Source organism: Balearica regulorum, chromosome Z (genome assembly GCF_011004875.1).
Source record: "Balearica regulorum gibbericeps isolate bBalReg1 chromosome Z, bBalReg1.pri, whole genome shotgun sequence".
NCBI classification, from domain to species: Eukaryota; Metazoa; Chordata; class Aves; order Gruiformes; family Gruidae; genus Balearica; species Balearica regulorum.
The window spans coordinates 74,067,957-74,085,149 of NC_046220.1; the positions used below are offsets into that span (position 1 = coordinate 74,067,957).

General features: G+C 43.3%; 1 protein-coding gene across 3 annotated transcripts in view; it reads right to left on the reverse strand.

The window, feature by feature from the left end:
* Nucleotides 1-10,015: 10,015 nt before the first annotated feature.
* Nucleotides 10,016-17,193, reverse strand: part of RAI14 (retinoic acid induced 14) — a 92,267-nt gene continuing 85,089 nt past the window's right edge. For all 3 annotated transcript variants that reach the window (XM_075740743.1, XM_075740742.1, XM_075740744.1), the window contains 5 exons: nt 16,748-16,866; nt 14,712-16,235; nt 13,762-13,911; nt 12,276-12,341; nt 10,016-12,031 (listed from right to left, as the gene is read on the reverse strand). In XM_075740743.1, coding sequence (XP_075596858.1) covers nt 11,954-12,031; nt 12,276-12,341; nt 13,762-13,911; nt 14,712-16,235; nt 16,748-16,866 — 1,937 coding nt within the window. In that variant the 3' untranslated portion in view covers nt 10,016-11,953. The remainder of the gene's footprint in view (nt 12,032-12,275; nt 12,342-13,761; nt 13,912-14,711; nt 16,236-16,747; nt 16,867-17,193) is intronic.

Below are 17,193 nucleotides of genomic sequence, written 5' to 3' on the forward strand. Positions count from 1 at the left end.
TAGTTTCTACAGCTTTACGCTGTAGTTGAGTTTTGTTGTTTGTCAGATGAGATCCTGCTTTGCACATGTGGAAAACAGTATTTTCATATGTTACCAAGTTGATTGCTCCACAGTTCAACAGAATCCAAGTACTTGGGTTTATTTTAAGTTTAAAGTGCTTCTTTTTACCATTTTTCACCTCTCGCTTATGTCAGCAAGAGTATACTTTCAGAGTACACAGTGTCAGTTGTTCACTTTTCTTGTCTTCCATGCAGATCATCCGTTTATTGCATAAATTTTATATTTGAAAAACAATTTCAAATCCTTGAATTACAGGACTAATAAAGATACCGAATATTGTAAATTACTCTTATTTGTGTGGTGGGTTGACCCTGGCTGGGGGCCAGGTGCCCACCAGAGCCGCTCTATCACTGCCCTCCTTCTCTAGACGGGAGAAAAAGCACAACAAAAAGCTTGTGGGTCGAGATAAGGACAGGGAGAGATCACTCACTAATTATCGTCACGAGCAAAACAGACCGAACTTAGAGAGGAAATTCATCTAATTTATGACTAGGCAAAACAGAGTAGAGGAATGAGAAATAAAATCAAATCTTAAAACACCTCCCCCCACCCCTCCCATCATCCCAGGCTCAACTTCACTCCTGGCTTCAACCTCCGCCCCCGGCAGCAGCACAGGGGGACGGGGAGTGGGGGTTACGGTCAGTTCATCACACGGTGTTTCTGCCGCTTCTTCATCCTCAGGGGGAGGACTCCTCTCATCGTTCCCCTGCTCCAGCGTGGGGTCCCTCCTACGGGAGACAGTCCTTCACGAACTTCTCCAATGTGAGTCTCTCCCATGGGGTGCAGACCTTCAGGACCAGACTGCTCCAGCGTGGGTCCCCCACGGGGTCACAAGTCCTGCCAGCAAACCTGCTCTGGCGTGGGCTCCTCTCTCCACAGGCCCAGCCAGGAGCTTGCTCCAGCGCGGGCTTTGCATGGGGTCACAGCCTCCTTCAGGTGCCTCCACCTGCTCTAGTGTGGGGTTCTGCACGGGCTGCAGGTGGAATCTCTACACCCCCTCATCCTCCCTCCATGGGCTGCAGGGGGACAGCCTGCTTCACCATGGTCTTCACCATGGGCTGCAGGGGGATCTCTGGTCTGGTGTCTGGAGCACCTCCTCCCCCTCCTTCTGCACTGACCTGGGTGTCTGCAGATGTTCTTACATCTTCTCACTCCTCTCTCTGGCTGCAAAAGCTCCCTCTCACTGTTTTTTTTCCTTCTTAAATATGTTACCACAGAGATGCTAATGGGCTTTGCCTTGGCCAGCGGCGGGTCCATCTTGGAGCCGGCTGGCATTGGCTCTGTCAGACACAGGGGAAGCTTCTAGCAGCTTCTCACAGAAGCCACCCCTGTAGCCCCCATCCCCGCCACACTACCAAAACCTTGCTATGCAAACCCAACACATTTGCCATCTTCTTTTTTCTTATTTTTTCTTATTTTTCTTCTTTTTTTTCTTTTTCTTTCTTCTTTTTTTCTTCTTTTTTTTCTTTTTCTTTCTTCTTTTTTCTTCTTTTCTTTCTCCTTCTATCTTCTTTTTTCCTTTCTTTTTTCTTTTTTCTTTTTCCTGTTTTCTCTTTTCTTTTTTCTTTTTTCTGTTTTTTCTTTGTCCTTTTTTCTTTTTTCTTCTTTTTGCTGTATTCTTTTTTCTTTCTATTTTCTTCTTTTTTCTTTTTTTTTTTCCTCTTTTTTTTTTCTTTTTTTTCTTTTTCTTTTTTCAGCAAGTGTTCAGTATAGGTGAATTTCCTTTTGGCTTACTGTCTCAATTTCTTCAGTGAAAAAAAATATTATGGTCTCATAGGGAATTATTAATGTTATCTCTGACTACTAAGTGTAAAGAATGATTTACATAATCTCTGGGTGACAGGATAACAATGAAAAAGAACGCATCACTTTCTTAATGTGATTTATTTCAGAGTATCAAAGTTCCTTGTATTGTGTTCAGGGACATTACTGTGGCTTAGCATTTGTACTTTTATATAATTGCTTACAGATGTACTATATTACTTCTTAAAATAGTACTTTTAACCATTTCTTCTATAACATACCAACAACGATCATGGAAATAATACCCTAAGAAATAAGAACACCACAAAATACCAGAAACTAACAACAGTTGCATTTCATGAATACTAGCTGTTACAGACATGTGTGATGTGTGCAAGACCTGCCATCTGTACCCAAGCTGACTGTCATGGTCTAGGCTCGCAGAGGTGCTTATGCACCTTCTGCCCTTGTGGGTATGGTTCTAGGTGGACAAAACCATGGAAAGTCTGGGCTGCAGGCTCCTTGCAGTAAGGCAAGGAGTGGATTTAGGATCCACCTATGGTGGCTTCTGTTACATCTCTGCCTTCAGACAGGGTAAGATAAAAGGGTGAAGAGAAGAATGACTGGAAAGGCACTGTGCATCTTTTTCACCTGGTAAGTTGCTTAAACTCTTCTAGAAGGCACCTCTTTTATTCTGCCTGAAAACCACTACCACTAGGCCTTGGGTCCCCTTGGTCTGCTAAGATGCTGGAAGCCAAAATAATGACTTTGACTCCTGGTCATGATAATCTTTATACAACAAAACACCAATGATGATGCAGGTGCTAATGTTACCTTTTACCTCCCAACACGTCGAGAAGTTCTTGTGTCTCTGGCTTTCACATGTTGAGGCCTGTCCACAACCATTTGGATCTGTAAGGACCATTGGGCACAAAATTCCCCAAAAGGAATTGAGTTCTTTTCCTCTGTTTCAAAGTCATTTATGGGAAAAGGATCAGTTCTTTAATTCTATATGGATCTATAAGGAAATATATTCTTGTTATCTTGACTAGACGGGTCTTCAGTGCGGTTAGCAGAGTAGTTGGAAAAGTTGAGATAAGCCACATGCTGTTTTCTGTAGGTGTCTGTTTTGAACTTGATTTTGTAGCAGCTTGTAAACCCCCAAGAATCCAGCAGGTGGGCCTTACCAAAATAAATGTGTAGAAATTGTATAAATAATTATAGGAACAGTAAACAGTGCTTTTGCTGATAGAACACTAACATTAAACTGAACAAATATGTAATTATTTTAAAAACAGCTATTGCAGAATAGAGGCTCAGTGCCTTCCTGTTGATACGGAAACTCATGTTTATATAAATTTATCTTCGAGTGGGTGCAGGATGGGTTGGGTATAAATGCAAACTAAAAGGCGGCTGCTTCAGCAGCTTTCTACCCTGCTGCTCTCCTTAGCCTGGCTCTGAAAACTATGAGGGTAGTGCATTAGTGTTGCTAAATCTGATTTTAAGGGCTCTGCAATGGGGTGAGTGCTGCAGGGAAATGTAATCAGGCGCCCACACAACTCTAATCTCTTTCTGGAGTTACTGGACAGTGAGATGTGGGCTTGGATATCCACCACAAATGTGAATGTCATTCTGTGCAAGCATCCTGGACCTCTGTGGAAAAATACACCCAAAGGAAATCTAGAAAGATCTGAACTGCCTAGCAAAGCAGCCCAGGAAAACCTCCCCTTCTTTTGTTACACCATTGAAAATCTGTCCCCATGGAGGGCAGAGGTTCAGTGGGAACTTCACTCCCTCTGGAGTGCTGGCATGCAGCAGCAATTGGTGAGTTCGGGTCAGCACTTTGGAAATCCTGAGCCCAACCGTTTATTTTGGAGATCAAAACCCCAGCAAAAACCAGACATTAAATTTACTGTGTTGTGGCTGGCTCTTGCAGACAAGCTTGGAGGGGGGTGTTGGGCTTTCTAGTCTTCTGGCGTGAGGCTGAGGACAATGAAAGCTCTTTGTGGAGAATTTAGCAGCCTCCTACCCTTCCAGCTCAGATGGGACCATGGGGGTTGACCAAAAATGAGCAAGCCAGCAGAAAGCTGAAGGTCTCAATGTATTTCCTATATTTATCTAATCAGATAACAAATCTATCAGTATATATATGTGGATTTTTACCCCATACATGCCAAAAGAGTGCAGCAACAGATTTGCAGCACTAAGGGAGCCATGAAGCCACTCCACCCAGTCAGGCAGTAATGCAAGGGGGTTGCAGCAACACCAAACTGCAGTGCCTCTGTCTGCCTGAGAACCAGACAGCTGTCCAAGGAGACATACACAAGGTTTCATACACAGCTCAACGCAGTTCAGAAATCAGAGGAGGAAGCATTTAGGTGTACAGCCGCTCCCACGACCACCAGCAGTGCAGGCTGAGGACCCCGGTGTCAGCTCCCAGGCCACGCGTGCCTGTGCAGATGCTGCAGGAGATGCTGCAGGAGATGCTCCAGGGCATGGAGGGGTTGGGGTGCTGTGCAGCCGGGGTTTGGAGTGCAGAAATCTCACCTTGCAAGGTGCAGGGCCACCTGCAGAGAACACTGGGCTGATCCAGAGCTGCGCCGGGCAGTTATTTGCAAAGATGGCTGGCCAGCCTGGGCCAACACCATGGCAGGGCCTATCCCAAGCAGTGTGATGATGGGGGTGGTATCATCCTAGCACCCAAGAATATTCCTGGCCACTTTTATAGGCATAGCCTGATGAGTCACCAAGAACGTGTTTCTTCTCCCCATAGTTTTACAATAAGCTGTTTACCTTGACAGAGCTCGCTCGCTCTCCCGTGAACGGTGCTCTCAGCTGGTAGGAGGCATTCACTCTCCTAATAAACTAGAGGGAGGCATGAAACCAGTCCCTGAGGAACTGGGGTAAACCCAGGCTGTTACGGGAAAGGCTCCCAGAGAGGCACAGGCTGCACAGAGCTGCTCGAGGACAGCTGGCGTAGCTGTATGCCCTCCTCTTCCCCGCTACAACCCAGGCTGGGTGATCACTTACGGCTTTAATTATGCAGATATTTGCAAAGGACCATACTGCTAGAGACCCATTAGCCAAAGCATCTGCAGGGGAAACTCTGCCAGCCTGCCCCTCGCCAGTCATCGGGCAGTGACGTGATTTCTTCACATGTCAGCAAGGACAGGAATTTCAGAAATGTTGTGGATACCACGTGGCCACCCTCAGGCAGCGCAGGACTCCCACCTCCCGCTCCCAAACCCCTGCACACATGCTGCGGGGAATGAGGCAGGAAGAGCACTACCAGCGAGCACACTGCTCTCCCCATGGGCACAGGGACCCCGCTACCCCCTCCCCCGCCATGACCTTCTAGCAGGCACCCAGCTCTGCAACATCTACATAGGCAAGTCTGCACCTGGCTCTGCAACATCTGGCCAGCTGTGCTCACACCCAGCTGCAGCCCCACCAGCTGCTGAATGCAGCGATGCTTTTGTGGGGGCTACACTTTGAACAGTAAGAGCCTGAGGAGCTATCTCTAGGAATGGGGTAGTGCAGAACTTTGTGCTTTGTGTCTTCACTCCCCACACTGTTTTCCAGCTGCAAGGGAGGCTGAAACACCAGAAACACTAGTCTAGCTCTCTGTCCCTCCTCTACTTTTTTTCTTTTTTCTTTTTTTAATCTCTTTTTTTTTTTCTTTTTTTTTTTCTTTTTTTCTGGAAAATGCAGCTTAATCCAGCTCCCCCCTTGTTCCACAGCCTCTTCTTTGGGGGATGGCTCCTGGTGGGTAGCAAACTGCTTTTGAAGAAGCAAATGCATCCAAACATTTTTGGACAGGGCTTCTGAGCATGCAGCAGGGTGTAGGACTGTTGCTGCTTTAGGCCAGCGGTTGCAAGAGTAGTCCTGTGAGTCTGAGCTCAGCCCTCCCCAGGGAGCATTTTGGCTAATCCCAAAGGGAAGAGTGACCACATGGGAGCAACAGCTTCCATACAAGCACATTTGTGTTTCGATTCAGGTGATGCTTTGTCTCTTGAGAGCTGCCGAGTGCAGGGTACCAGCTGTGGCATTGCTCCCGGGCAGGGTTAGCAGCACACCGCGAGTGTGCGGGGCCTGGAGGGGCAGGCAGGAGCAGACGGCCGCCCACCGGGATATGGGGAGACGGGTTCCAGCCCTGAGCTCCTTGCAGAGGATGATGTCACTGAGATTTGCCTGTTTCCAATCTCCAGCTGCTGGTAGGAGGCCCCATTACCAACCGTCTGAGCATTTCAGGCTGTTGGAAAATGTACAAGGACAGCCAACAGTGCAAATCTGGACAGATCAGCATGCAACCAGGCTTTTAAAATAATAGACTGAAAAACTGATGATTGTGTAAATACCTGTGTTAAACTCATCAAATAAGAGTCTGTCAGGGCAGCCAAAGGTTTGCTAACAGTGACAGATGTGTTGCCGTAAAATGCCTCAGGAACTACAAGTTGTATCACAAAACAGACACTCCTGAAGCCACCGGTGGGACCAGGGACCTCTACTGCTTGTGCAAAGGGGCAAAACTGACCATCAGAGCAGCCTTATTTTGGTGCCACACCACCCCAGGATCCCATCACCAGGTCCAACGAGGCAGAGGCTGGCATTTCTCCTAGAAAACTCCTAGGTGCTTTCACAACCTGGGGAACCCAACGCTTGTAGGTGTCAAGCAAAGCACGCGGCTTACTCACCAGCAGCAGGGTCTGCTGGCAGGACTATTCTGTAGCTACAAAAAGCTGTCTCTCAGGTTTCCTCAAATAAGTAGAAACTTACTAAATCACAGATTTTAATTTGCTTCAGCTGCAGCTCACCACTGTGTATAATTCTAAGGCAAAGTGTTTATGGAAATGACTGTTAACAGGAGAAGAATTAATTTGTTATTGCCCTGAGAAGAACATGGACATAAACCCAAAATAAAGTATGGTTCTAGTCTATACTTAGTATCTCTGTTGCTTATATTCAAAAGGATCAGTGAAGGATCTAAGTAGAGGAGGAGTAGGAGGGCAGGCATAATGAAAAGCATTTAGAAACTTCACTTCTATGAAACATTTTCCTGAGAGTTGTCTGGCACCCAACGGGCATCCCCAGTGACTGTGTTTGCAGAATTAGAGAAACCTACAGATGCAGGTTTCAAGGTACTCAAACTCTTGAATTGTGGCTTGACATTAAATTTTGAGCACTTTTAGCTCTCCCTGTGGCAGACCAAAACCACGGTGAATAGAGGATTTAAACCACCAGTCTTTCCCAAAAGGCTTGCACCCATTCCTGTTTGTTTGAAAAATATATGCTGGTTTATGCTTGTGTGCCTGCAGAATACATGCTGGGTTACATCACATCTGCCTACGCTGCCACTCTGAAACCTCAACACCCAGCTCCTCCAGGAGCTTTTCCAAGAGTTTATTCAACATGCAGCATCATGACCCACTGCACAGCTGCATCCCGAGACCTCCCACAGTGGCAGGCTGTGGCCCCACAGAGAACCAAAGCCACAGGAGGCTGCCTGTGCTCCAGGACCTGCCCCGTACCGGGACATCTGACCGCGCTGCTTGAGCCAGTGGTTTTTCCCTGCAGCACATGGGCCTCTGCCATGTTTATGGGCAGAATTGCTTCAGCTTTTTGTGTCTGCTTTCGACTCAGATGAAGGCCGGCATCAGCATGCAGAAAGCCCCAGGACTCTGTGGCTGGCTGAACCCAAGCCAGAACCTCCCTGGGGGCAGGTCAGATAGGCAAAGGGTGGACAGCCCTGCTCTGCCACTGTCAGGCAGCTCTCCTCCTGTGGCCCACATGGACCTCCAGCCTCTCCACTTATCCTCCTGCACACTCTAGGCTGGTACCCCACGCTGCCAAAGCCCCCCAGAGAGCAGCTTTTATGGTCTAAACACAACATACATATAACAATGGTAATTTATTTAGCTCTGAAACATTCAGAGACATGGGATCACAGACCACCTACCTCCTCCCACCAGCCAGCCAGCCATTGCTCAAGAAATCTCACATAACATGAAGTGAGCTTTAAAACCAAATCGCAGCTCCGCATAGCGATGTAGCATCTGCCAAGTGATTTGCAGCTGGGTTCTCCGCTGGCCTTCTCTTGGTTGGTTCTCCTAGGGCACTGTGCGGTGGATTACTACAGCACACAGCAGCACGGCTGCCCTTGGCTTTTCCTGACTTGTGCCGACACTTAGCACAACACCTGAGGAGCGGTGGAAGGGAAACCAGCAAGGCTTTCTGCCATCACCAAGCCCCACGCTCAGCCAGCAAGGGGAAGTACTAGCTTCTTGACTTGTGCCTCTTCCATGAGGCACCTGAACAAACAAACCGTCTGGCAACTGTTTCTTTTACTCTCCTTTTCTTCTGAAAAGCCAGCCTCAGGGGAATGACAGTTTGTGGTGCTCCCAGTTCTCCAGAAGTAGGACTGTACAGAAAAAAAACCCCCAAATGTACCAAAACCAGATACAGGGGGACCAATGACCACTTCCCTTTTTTTGCATGAGGGACCTGTGAGCAGGAAAGAGCCACAAGCCACAGTGGGAGCATGCACACGCTTTGGTGAGGAATGGAACAAGAGGATGCTGCTGTCCTGTTGGTGTGGAGCGTACCCGGGTGGCCAGACTCATCTAAGAGGGTCAACCGCCCTTGAGCTCAAGTGTTGACTATGTATCACTACATGTTGCTGGAAACAAAAGATCTGTCCATCAAGGAGATATGGCACACTTCCAAGAAGTTCTTGCCTGATTGCTGCTGAAATCTCCTGAAACGCTTCACTCTCCATCTTCTCCTCATGCCCACCTGGGTTGGCAAAAGAGGGAGCCAGTGACAGCCAGATGCTAAATAACAAGGGCAATCACCTACAGGGACTTGTGCTTCCTTTGTCTAGCAAGAGAAAAAAAAATAACGTGGTCTTAATACAGATCTAAACGGATGTCTCCTCCCAAATTTCAACCCACTCGCAGTCCTCTGAAGTGTGCTACCACCATTTATCACCATTCTCCACTGTGACAGGACATGGGATGGGTGAGAAGAGCCAGTATGCTCAAGCTGAGCAGTTTGACAAAATTATCTGTTGTGTGCGAACCGCAGCCTGTGAGTTTGGTAAGAGGATTGTTCACCTCCAGTACTCCTATGCTTAGAGGGCAGGGGGGAAGAAATCAGCTATAAAACTACTGCCCAGAAGACCCATGCCGTCGTGACTGCCCATGCAGGAGGCCAGAAATAACTAACCACCAGACCAGTGATGCTCTGGAAGCACTTCTACTCGAGTGTAACAACAACCCACTTTGAAGGCAAAATGCAGGACTGCCGCAGGTCTGCCCCTAAAAAGCCAGACAGAGCTGGCACCCAGTCATCCACCAGGAAAACAAATGGCAATTCAGATGGGAGACACCAGGCAGCAGGCCCGATGCTGGTGACAGCACAAAAGCCATCAAAGCAGATGTGATCTTCCCTGCCAGGTGACCTCACCATGAACATTCTGCATACCAGTTTGTCAGCAGCCTTCTTCAAAGGAAGCCGGGTACTGAGTAGCTTACAGAAATTTTCTACAAGAGGCTCAAGATCCTCCAGGATGTATCCAACAGAGGTGCAATTCCTGCCACTTGAGTGCTCCGCCTCAGACAGGAAGATACTATTAGCAAATAACTTACTGAAAAACTAGTTTCCCAAATAAAACCCAGGAGAAGGAGAGGTGACAAAATGGGCAATGGGGCTGACTGTGTAACTATTACGAAGTTTAAAGAGAAGTACACGTATCCACATATCCCTATGCATATACACATATATATATACTTTCATTGTAGCTCTCCACGTGAAGTGCTAAGTGATAGAGAATCACAATTTTGAAAAATTGTGGGACGTCACCAATCTGTGCTACTGCCCTGAGGTAGTTTTAAACTTAGTTGGGATCCATCCCATGGCGAATGGGAAACCTTTATCACCTCTAGCAAGATGTCCGTGTGAGAAATGGCTCTCAACTTGCCAATCAGAGAGAAGACATAATCTGCAAGACTGGTGGTGCAGGGTTTGGAGTGGATTCTGTTCTACCTGACAGATCAAGAAAGTTAATAATCCAGTTGCAATTTCAGGGAGGAAAACCCGGTACATCTGACAGGTATCTAACATGACATATAGAACCTATTTGCACTACGTTAAAACAGTGTAGTGAGATATCCCTCAATATAGAAAGTAAATGAAAACACAGGAAGAACAAAGATGAAAAAAATTGGAAATAGTTTATTTGCTGCATAAGGAAACTTCTTGTAAATTACATATAAAGAAACTTGCTATGCTGTAGTATATAATTTCCAATATTCCACAAAGATAATTGTAATAAATATACAAACCAAAACAAAGTAGAAGACTAAATTCATCAGGCAACCCACAAAATGGTTCATCAAGTTTTATACTTTGCAGCATTAGCATGCTTAAAATCTTGTTGTTCATTTTGAAGTGCTGCAGCAAAATTCTTTTCACATTTCTTTGGAGCATTTTCAAAACCATCTAACTATAAAATACTGTTCAAAATTAGCAGGCATTAGTTAAACTACCCAAGAAAAGTAACACCGCTCTCTAACTGGTACAAAGGTGTGATTTTTCTTTTTGCTTTTAAAATCCATTTTAGTTTTGCCAGGGTTAGGAATTATCTAAGTGCACTATGTGTCCAGTCAGCCTGAGGCACTGCTGACTCTTGTCACATTATGACCCTATATAAACGTCATAGATTATATAGCTCTGGAAGATTTCCCTATTAGAGACATACCCACTAACAGGAATAAAACAAAATACCATAGTGAAGCTGCAAGCTAGTTAGAATGGTTCTACCCTCAAGTGCAGTGTGTGCTTAGAAACATTTTTCCACAGTTTCATGCTATACATCAGGCATTTTTATTTGATTTTAAATTTAAAAGTGCTGATAAATGCTTTTCTGATGCCCCTAGCTTCTAGAAACAACATGTAGAAGCATTTGACACCTTTTGCTGTTCTCCACCTATCATTTCTACATTTTTTGAAACAGCAGGCTGGATCGCATTTTACACTTCACTGCTCTGGACCACATTGACAGACAGGTTTAAAATTTCGTACAGATCTTCTACAAACTGAAAACACTTCACACTATGCTTCACTATTACTGAATACTTCGGGGTATAAAAAGAAACTCTCTAAAACACGATTACCTAAAAATATTTGTTAATATGCTTAATGCAAACATTATGTAGAAAAAATGGTTTAGTTACAAAAAATTCATTAGAGGGCCAATAAAAATATACTGAAGAGAAGATCTTTACAAAAGTGAGGTTAGGAAGTATGAGGCATTGACATTCACTGTAAACATCCTTTGTTCACTAGAATCCCTTGTCTAAAGTGTATGTTCTGGTTTTGTTCCTGAGCTTCATGGCCAACGCTTGCATAGATAGCTAAACCTATCATAAGGGGTTGTTTATACAGATGTTTCTGTACTGCCTTGTACAGAACTTCAAGAAATTAACAATTTTACCTTTTGAAATAGTTTCATTCCACTACCAGGCAGTTCAAGGAAACTATGAAGCATGGTATGATTTTTGTGTACTCAGTGCATTGGGTGGGTCGGGACAGCTACCCTATGATCTGTTAATCTTAAATAATATTACACTAAGAAGTGTAGCTGTTTGTTCTGGCTTAGCATAAATATCTACTTCTCCTCACTGCTGCAAGGCTCACTTCTGCTCTGCCAAACACTGCATATGGCAAAATGTCAGGAATCCGAGTGCTACAACATCAAACAATTAAGTTATTCCCCAGTAACGAGATGCAGCTTATAAACAGTACAGAACACCTTATGGAAAATTTCACCTTTGTTCTTTCCTCTAGATTAACTTCCTCTATTGGAGGAAGCTAGAAAGTACTTTCAGGGTAAACAGGACATGGAGTGGCTTAAGTAAAAAGTCTGAAGAACATACTTGCATTTTGGATATGAAAAGCAGGCATGTGTTTAGTTACTGCACATGAAATGCATGTGGGAAGTGGTAGACACTGACAAACAAATCTACCTCACAAACGGCACAATAACACAAAAGCAGCAAATTGCCAATTTTAAATCTTATGTTAAGGCAAATCTAGATAAACACCCATAACAGGATTAAGAAAAATACGGAGTTTTCCTTGGCTTTTTTGTTTACTTCTTCTGCGACTGGCTTTTACACATCGACAGAATTTGTTTAAGCACTTTCTGGACATCTTCATCCATTTGACCCTAGACAAGGGGAGAAAGAAGAAAAGATGATTGAATTCAAGCCTCTCTCTACTCTGTAAGAAGATTTTTGAGGTATAGTAATTAGATCGATTTCCCAAAAGGAAGCAGTGTTAAATTTGTGCTTAAACAGTCATACCTTTTGGATAGGATGTCTTAGATAAAACATGCAAAGTTCTTACTAGATCTGCAGAAGAAACTTTAATTAAAATACCAACACTGTGTAACTGACAACATGCAACCATACCTGCACAGCATAGAGAAGATGCATCCTGTAAACTGAGACAATTTCCTGATGTTGTTTCTTTGTTTCCTAGAAAATAGTGAAGCAGAAAGTCACAGAGCATCCAAAACATAAATTGCTCAGAAGCGTGGTCCACAGAAATGCTGTAATTCTAAATCCCACTAAAAAAGTTGGTGAGATGACATCAGTTGTAAAAAGCGCTGAGATGCAAAGGTGTGGAATGAGCACATACTCTACTTCTGAGCTTGTCAGCAACCACAATTCAGGAAGGCCAACAAATTCTGACAAATCAACCATCAACTGCAACTGAGCTTTTCCTTGAAGTCAGTGACCCATCTGCCAGCTAATGCCTTCCCAGGAAGAGGAGGTGCTTACAAAGGTCTTAACCCATGAAATCCTCAGTTAACTACTATACATTCAAACAAGGAAAGATAGCCTCCTTTTTCACCATCACAGACTGCCACATACCAGAAGCCATCTTTCCAAATAAACGTGAAGCTGTTAAGAAAGCTAGCTTACAGGAAGGAAAGATTGCTTCTGTCCCATTTTCCTAATGGGTTGCATATCTTTGCTGGTCCGTAAGCAGTGGGAGATGAAGGGTCCTTTTGGATTTCGTGGACTGGGATAAGAAATAGTCTGGGCCATTACACTGACAGGATGCAGTGTTTAACTGTCTGCCTACTTATTTCTCCCCACTGTGAGGAAATTTTTCTGGCCCATATGCATATTGATGACTTTCTGTCTGCTGGGGAAGGCAGGAAAGCAGACACTAGGTAAGCCATTTAGCATGTCAGGCTGGGAATTCTCCTTTTAGAGATACTCCAGAGCTCTCAACAAAGGCCTCTGGTGGGCAGTACCTTCTCGCCCTCAGCAGTGAATTAAAGTGCTCCTTCAGACAGGCCAGCTCTTGGAAATAGCAATTATGACTCAACTCAGCTTAGAAGACTGGACTTTTTATGCAGAAATACATTAAAAAAAATCTTTAAGCAGTTCAGAATTTCAGAGAATAACCTGTGCTCCCTATAATCAGATGGATTTGCTTGATTTGAAACTTCATGCCTTCAGCGACTACTTTCTTCCAGAAAGCCAAACTAGCTTAAAAAAACCCCAAAAAATACTTCAGCTGATGAATGTTCTTGGGAAAACATACAAATCCACTGCACACTGGCTATATTTTTCACAATCAGGGTCTCAGCAGCAGGTTTGGTTGCTGCATTCCACTACAAGTATGGGAACTTTACTCCACTATCAATCTGAGGAAATATATTGGGGAAAACAGCTTTCTTCAGTTAGACTATTTCTAAAGAGCAATTCGTGACTTGCAGATTCCTAAACATTTCAGAGAAACAAATTATAGAATTTCTAGATGAACATTCATTTTCTTGTACTCATTGACTGTGCTCCATTTTAAATAAGGCATAGTGAAGAATGGCATGCATATCTTTGAAGAACTGGGAATAATGGTGGGTTTACAAATTATCACACTTACAGTCAGTTGGTTTTGCAACTGCTTCACTTGTTGCTGTAATGCCTCCAGCTGCTGGCTTTGTCTTTTGGGGGCACTGGTCGAGTAGGAAAGCTGAGAAAGGCTGTTCAATGCTTCTTTTAGTTTGATAACTTCCTTGGACATTTCATTGATCTAGGGAGGTAAAAAACAGGTTTTCATGAAAAGCTGCAAGACATACTGTATTCATGTAGGTCTAGTCTTGGGATTATTTGTCACTTAAATTTAAGTCATGGGGAAAAACAAGATTTAAATAAACTCAATGGCCAGAGACATCATATAAGCAAAGGGTTACAATGCTTAATGAGAATCCCCATTCCTAGCCCAGTCAATTCAACATGCCTTCCTTGTTCTGAAAGCCAGCAATATTTACAAAGATTGCATTTACCACCTTTACAAATACTGCTGCTGAACACAAGACAGAAACATAACAAATGTAGGCCAGCTAGTCACAGCTAGCAAAATACATAGCTTTTTATAAAGAAATCTGTAGTGAAAGATATGGTAGCTGCAAAGGAAAAATAGTCAAGTCATGCTAAGGTTGAGATGATGTAGAAAATTCAGAATAGTCAATTTTTGCTCCTTTCTGATCTTTTGTTTTCTTGTCTCCTCTGGAATCTCCTCCTGCTGTAAAGCCCACTTCTTTGACTGGAGTTGCCTGAATAGTGTGAACCCAACTTAGGCAGAACTTAAAAGAGGTAAATTTAAAGATCATGCATATCTCCACAGGTGGAAGTAAACCAACTGTAAAGTTAAACATACTGAAAACTTCTTTGACTTTGATATCTGAATTTTCAGATGGGCAAATGCACTCAAAAGTTAATCCACTCTGTGACACTTGACACCACGTTGCCTATTAAGTCACCTATGCACCATCTAACAGCTTTTGCAGTCCGAACTCATGTACTACCCCTCTACTGTAGTGAATCACTAACCTTTTTATCTTTATCCTCTTCCAGTTTTGATGAGCTTTCAGAATATCTTTTCATTTCAAGAAGATCTTCTTGAGCTTGATGGTACTTTTGGTGAAGACCAATCACCTCCCGTTCCTTTGCTTCAAGCAGAGTATGCATACCTTCCTTCTCTTCTTTCAAGTGCAAAACTTCATTTCTCAGCTGCATGGCATCTAAGGACACATTTTCCTTCTCTTGGATTACATCCTTCAGTTTGGATGACAAAACATGAACTTCACCCTCTAGTGATGACTGGAGCTTTTCATATGTAGCCTTGGGTACCATTGCTTCATTAATTGCAGCTTTTTCATCCAGTAATTCCTTCTGCAAGTTTCTTACTTCACTTTCCTTGTTGGTAAGCAGTCCTTTGAGCTCATTTATTTCTTCCTCCATCTCCTTTACAGTATTTCTGAGTGCATTCATCACCTGATGGTGTTCAGTAATTGGCAAAGAGTTTTGTTTCTGAGCATCTAACAGTTGCTTTAGTTCTTCTGCTTCATCTAATACTTTTGTGTACTGGGATTTAATTTCTGATAACTCATTCTCTGCTTTATATTTCGAAGAATTTGTTACCTGCATCAGTTTCTCATGTTCATCTCTAGGAATGTAGTCCAAAGCTATGTCATTTAGAGTTTTTCTCTTATAGTCTTCAAGCTCTGTTTGTGCTTCCTTGTACAACTGAGACAATTCACGAAGTTGCCTGTTGAGCTCATCTATCACTCTGTGCATCGCATCTTTCATTTCTCCAGTTTCAGCACTAGATTCCAACTGTGTCTGATTTGTCAGCTTGTCCTGTAGCCTTTTAATTTCCTCTTGCCCTTCCTTGTACCTCTCAATCAACAATGCTTTCTCTTGATTAATGTTATCAATAACTGAACAATATGAATTCTTCATTTCCTCACACTCTTCCACAGACAATTTGCTTGCCACATTCTGCTCTCTTTCTTCAAACTTTTTCTGTAGCTCTCTCACTTTCTCTTTTTGTCTTTCACTTTCCTCCAATGCTCTCTTCAATTCTTGCTTAAGCATTTCAACTTCTCCGCATGTAACCTTCAACCTACTCAGATCAGAACTGGTTTCTTCACTTTCAGAGGAAACAAGACCCAACTTCATTTGCCTTTCTACATTCAAAGCCTCTTTCACTGCTTCCTCATATCTGTTTTGAGTTTCTTGGACCTTCAGGTTAAGATCAGAACCATCTTCTGAAATGTCTGTGCTATTTAAGTGATCTGTTTCTGGGACTCTAGACTGGACCTGAGCTTCTATGTGCTTTCTTTTGGCTTCAGAACTCTCTAATTTCCTCTGCACATCCTTCAAGTCTTCCTGGAAGTACTTCATTTTTACTTCACTGGGGCTTGTCAACTTTTCTTGAATTTGGGTGGCATTTAATGTAGACTTCAGCTCCTGAGCTGAGAACTCGTTTTCTTTATCTGCTGTTTGCTCAAACTGTGTTTGGGTTGAATGATAGGATTCTACAGTTGAATCCACTTCTTTAGGTGTTCTTTCCTGTGCAAAAAGAAATCCGAACAATAGCACGATAAAAACAAGTACACGATTGTATTTTTTAGAATAGAGTAAGCAAGGAAATCTTGTCACATCCTACAGAGACAGACAATTAAAGCATCATGGAAGAAAAAGTTTTAGAAAAATTCAAAACCCAGCTGTTCCCATTTAGTCATCTACAGCGAGAGAAGGCAGCAAGTGCCAAGCTCCTCTGAAAGACTGGGCTGATCTGCATAAGCTAATAATCAAAGCTATGTAAATTAAAATTCTGCGAGCACAAGTGTTAACAACATCTTTTAGAATGTGGTTATCATAACACACAAAGTTATTCAGTAATTTATGGGAAAAATGAGATTGAAATACTGATTTAATCCTTTGGGGCACAGTGTTTCCATGATCTTACCACCAACAAGCTTGTTAAATTATCTTCACAGTGTATCTCTTTAGAACAGTAAGCAGCTCTCTGTTCTGCTAGCAGATTAAGAGAGCACTACAACAGCACAAAAATATGCCACCTGTAATTTGTCCTGCAGCTCCTTATTGTGCAATGTCAAAGAAGCAATTCTTGCTTGCATCAACAGAAGTAGATCTTGCTGGTCAGCTTCAGAACTCACATCCAATAAACTATCAGCACCTTTGGAGAAAAAAAAAAAAGATTCAAAAGCTTTCAAAAAGCTGAAATGCTATCTAGTTAGTTATTGTAACCTTTCAAATCAAATAGTTTGCTCCCATCACAACTAAGTGTAGTGAGCAAGCAAACTGTTCCTAGAAACTTCCCCCAAAATACGTTAGATCACCCAACAGAAGCAGGAGGTTTTGGTGGGGAGCTGCTAGCAAAATTACAAAACATTACTCTCAATACTTATTGTGTCTCACATTCTAAGCAGAAAGGCACAGAGGATTTCTGACCAGATTTCAACATTTCACACCACCTAAAACACCTAATCAATAGGATTAAGTG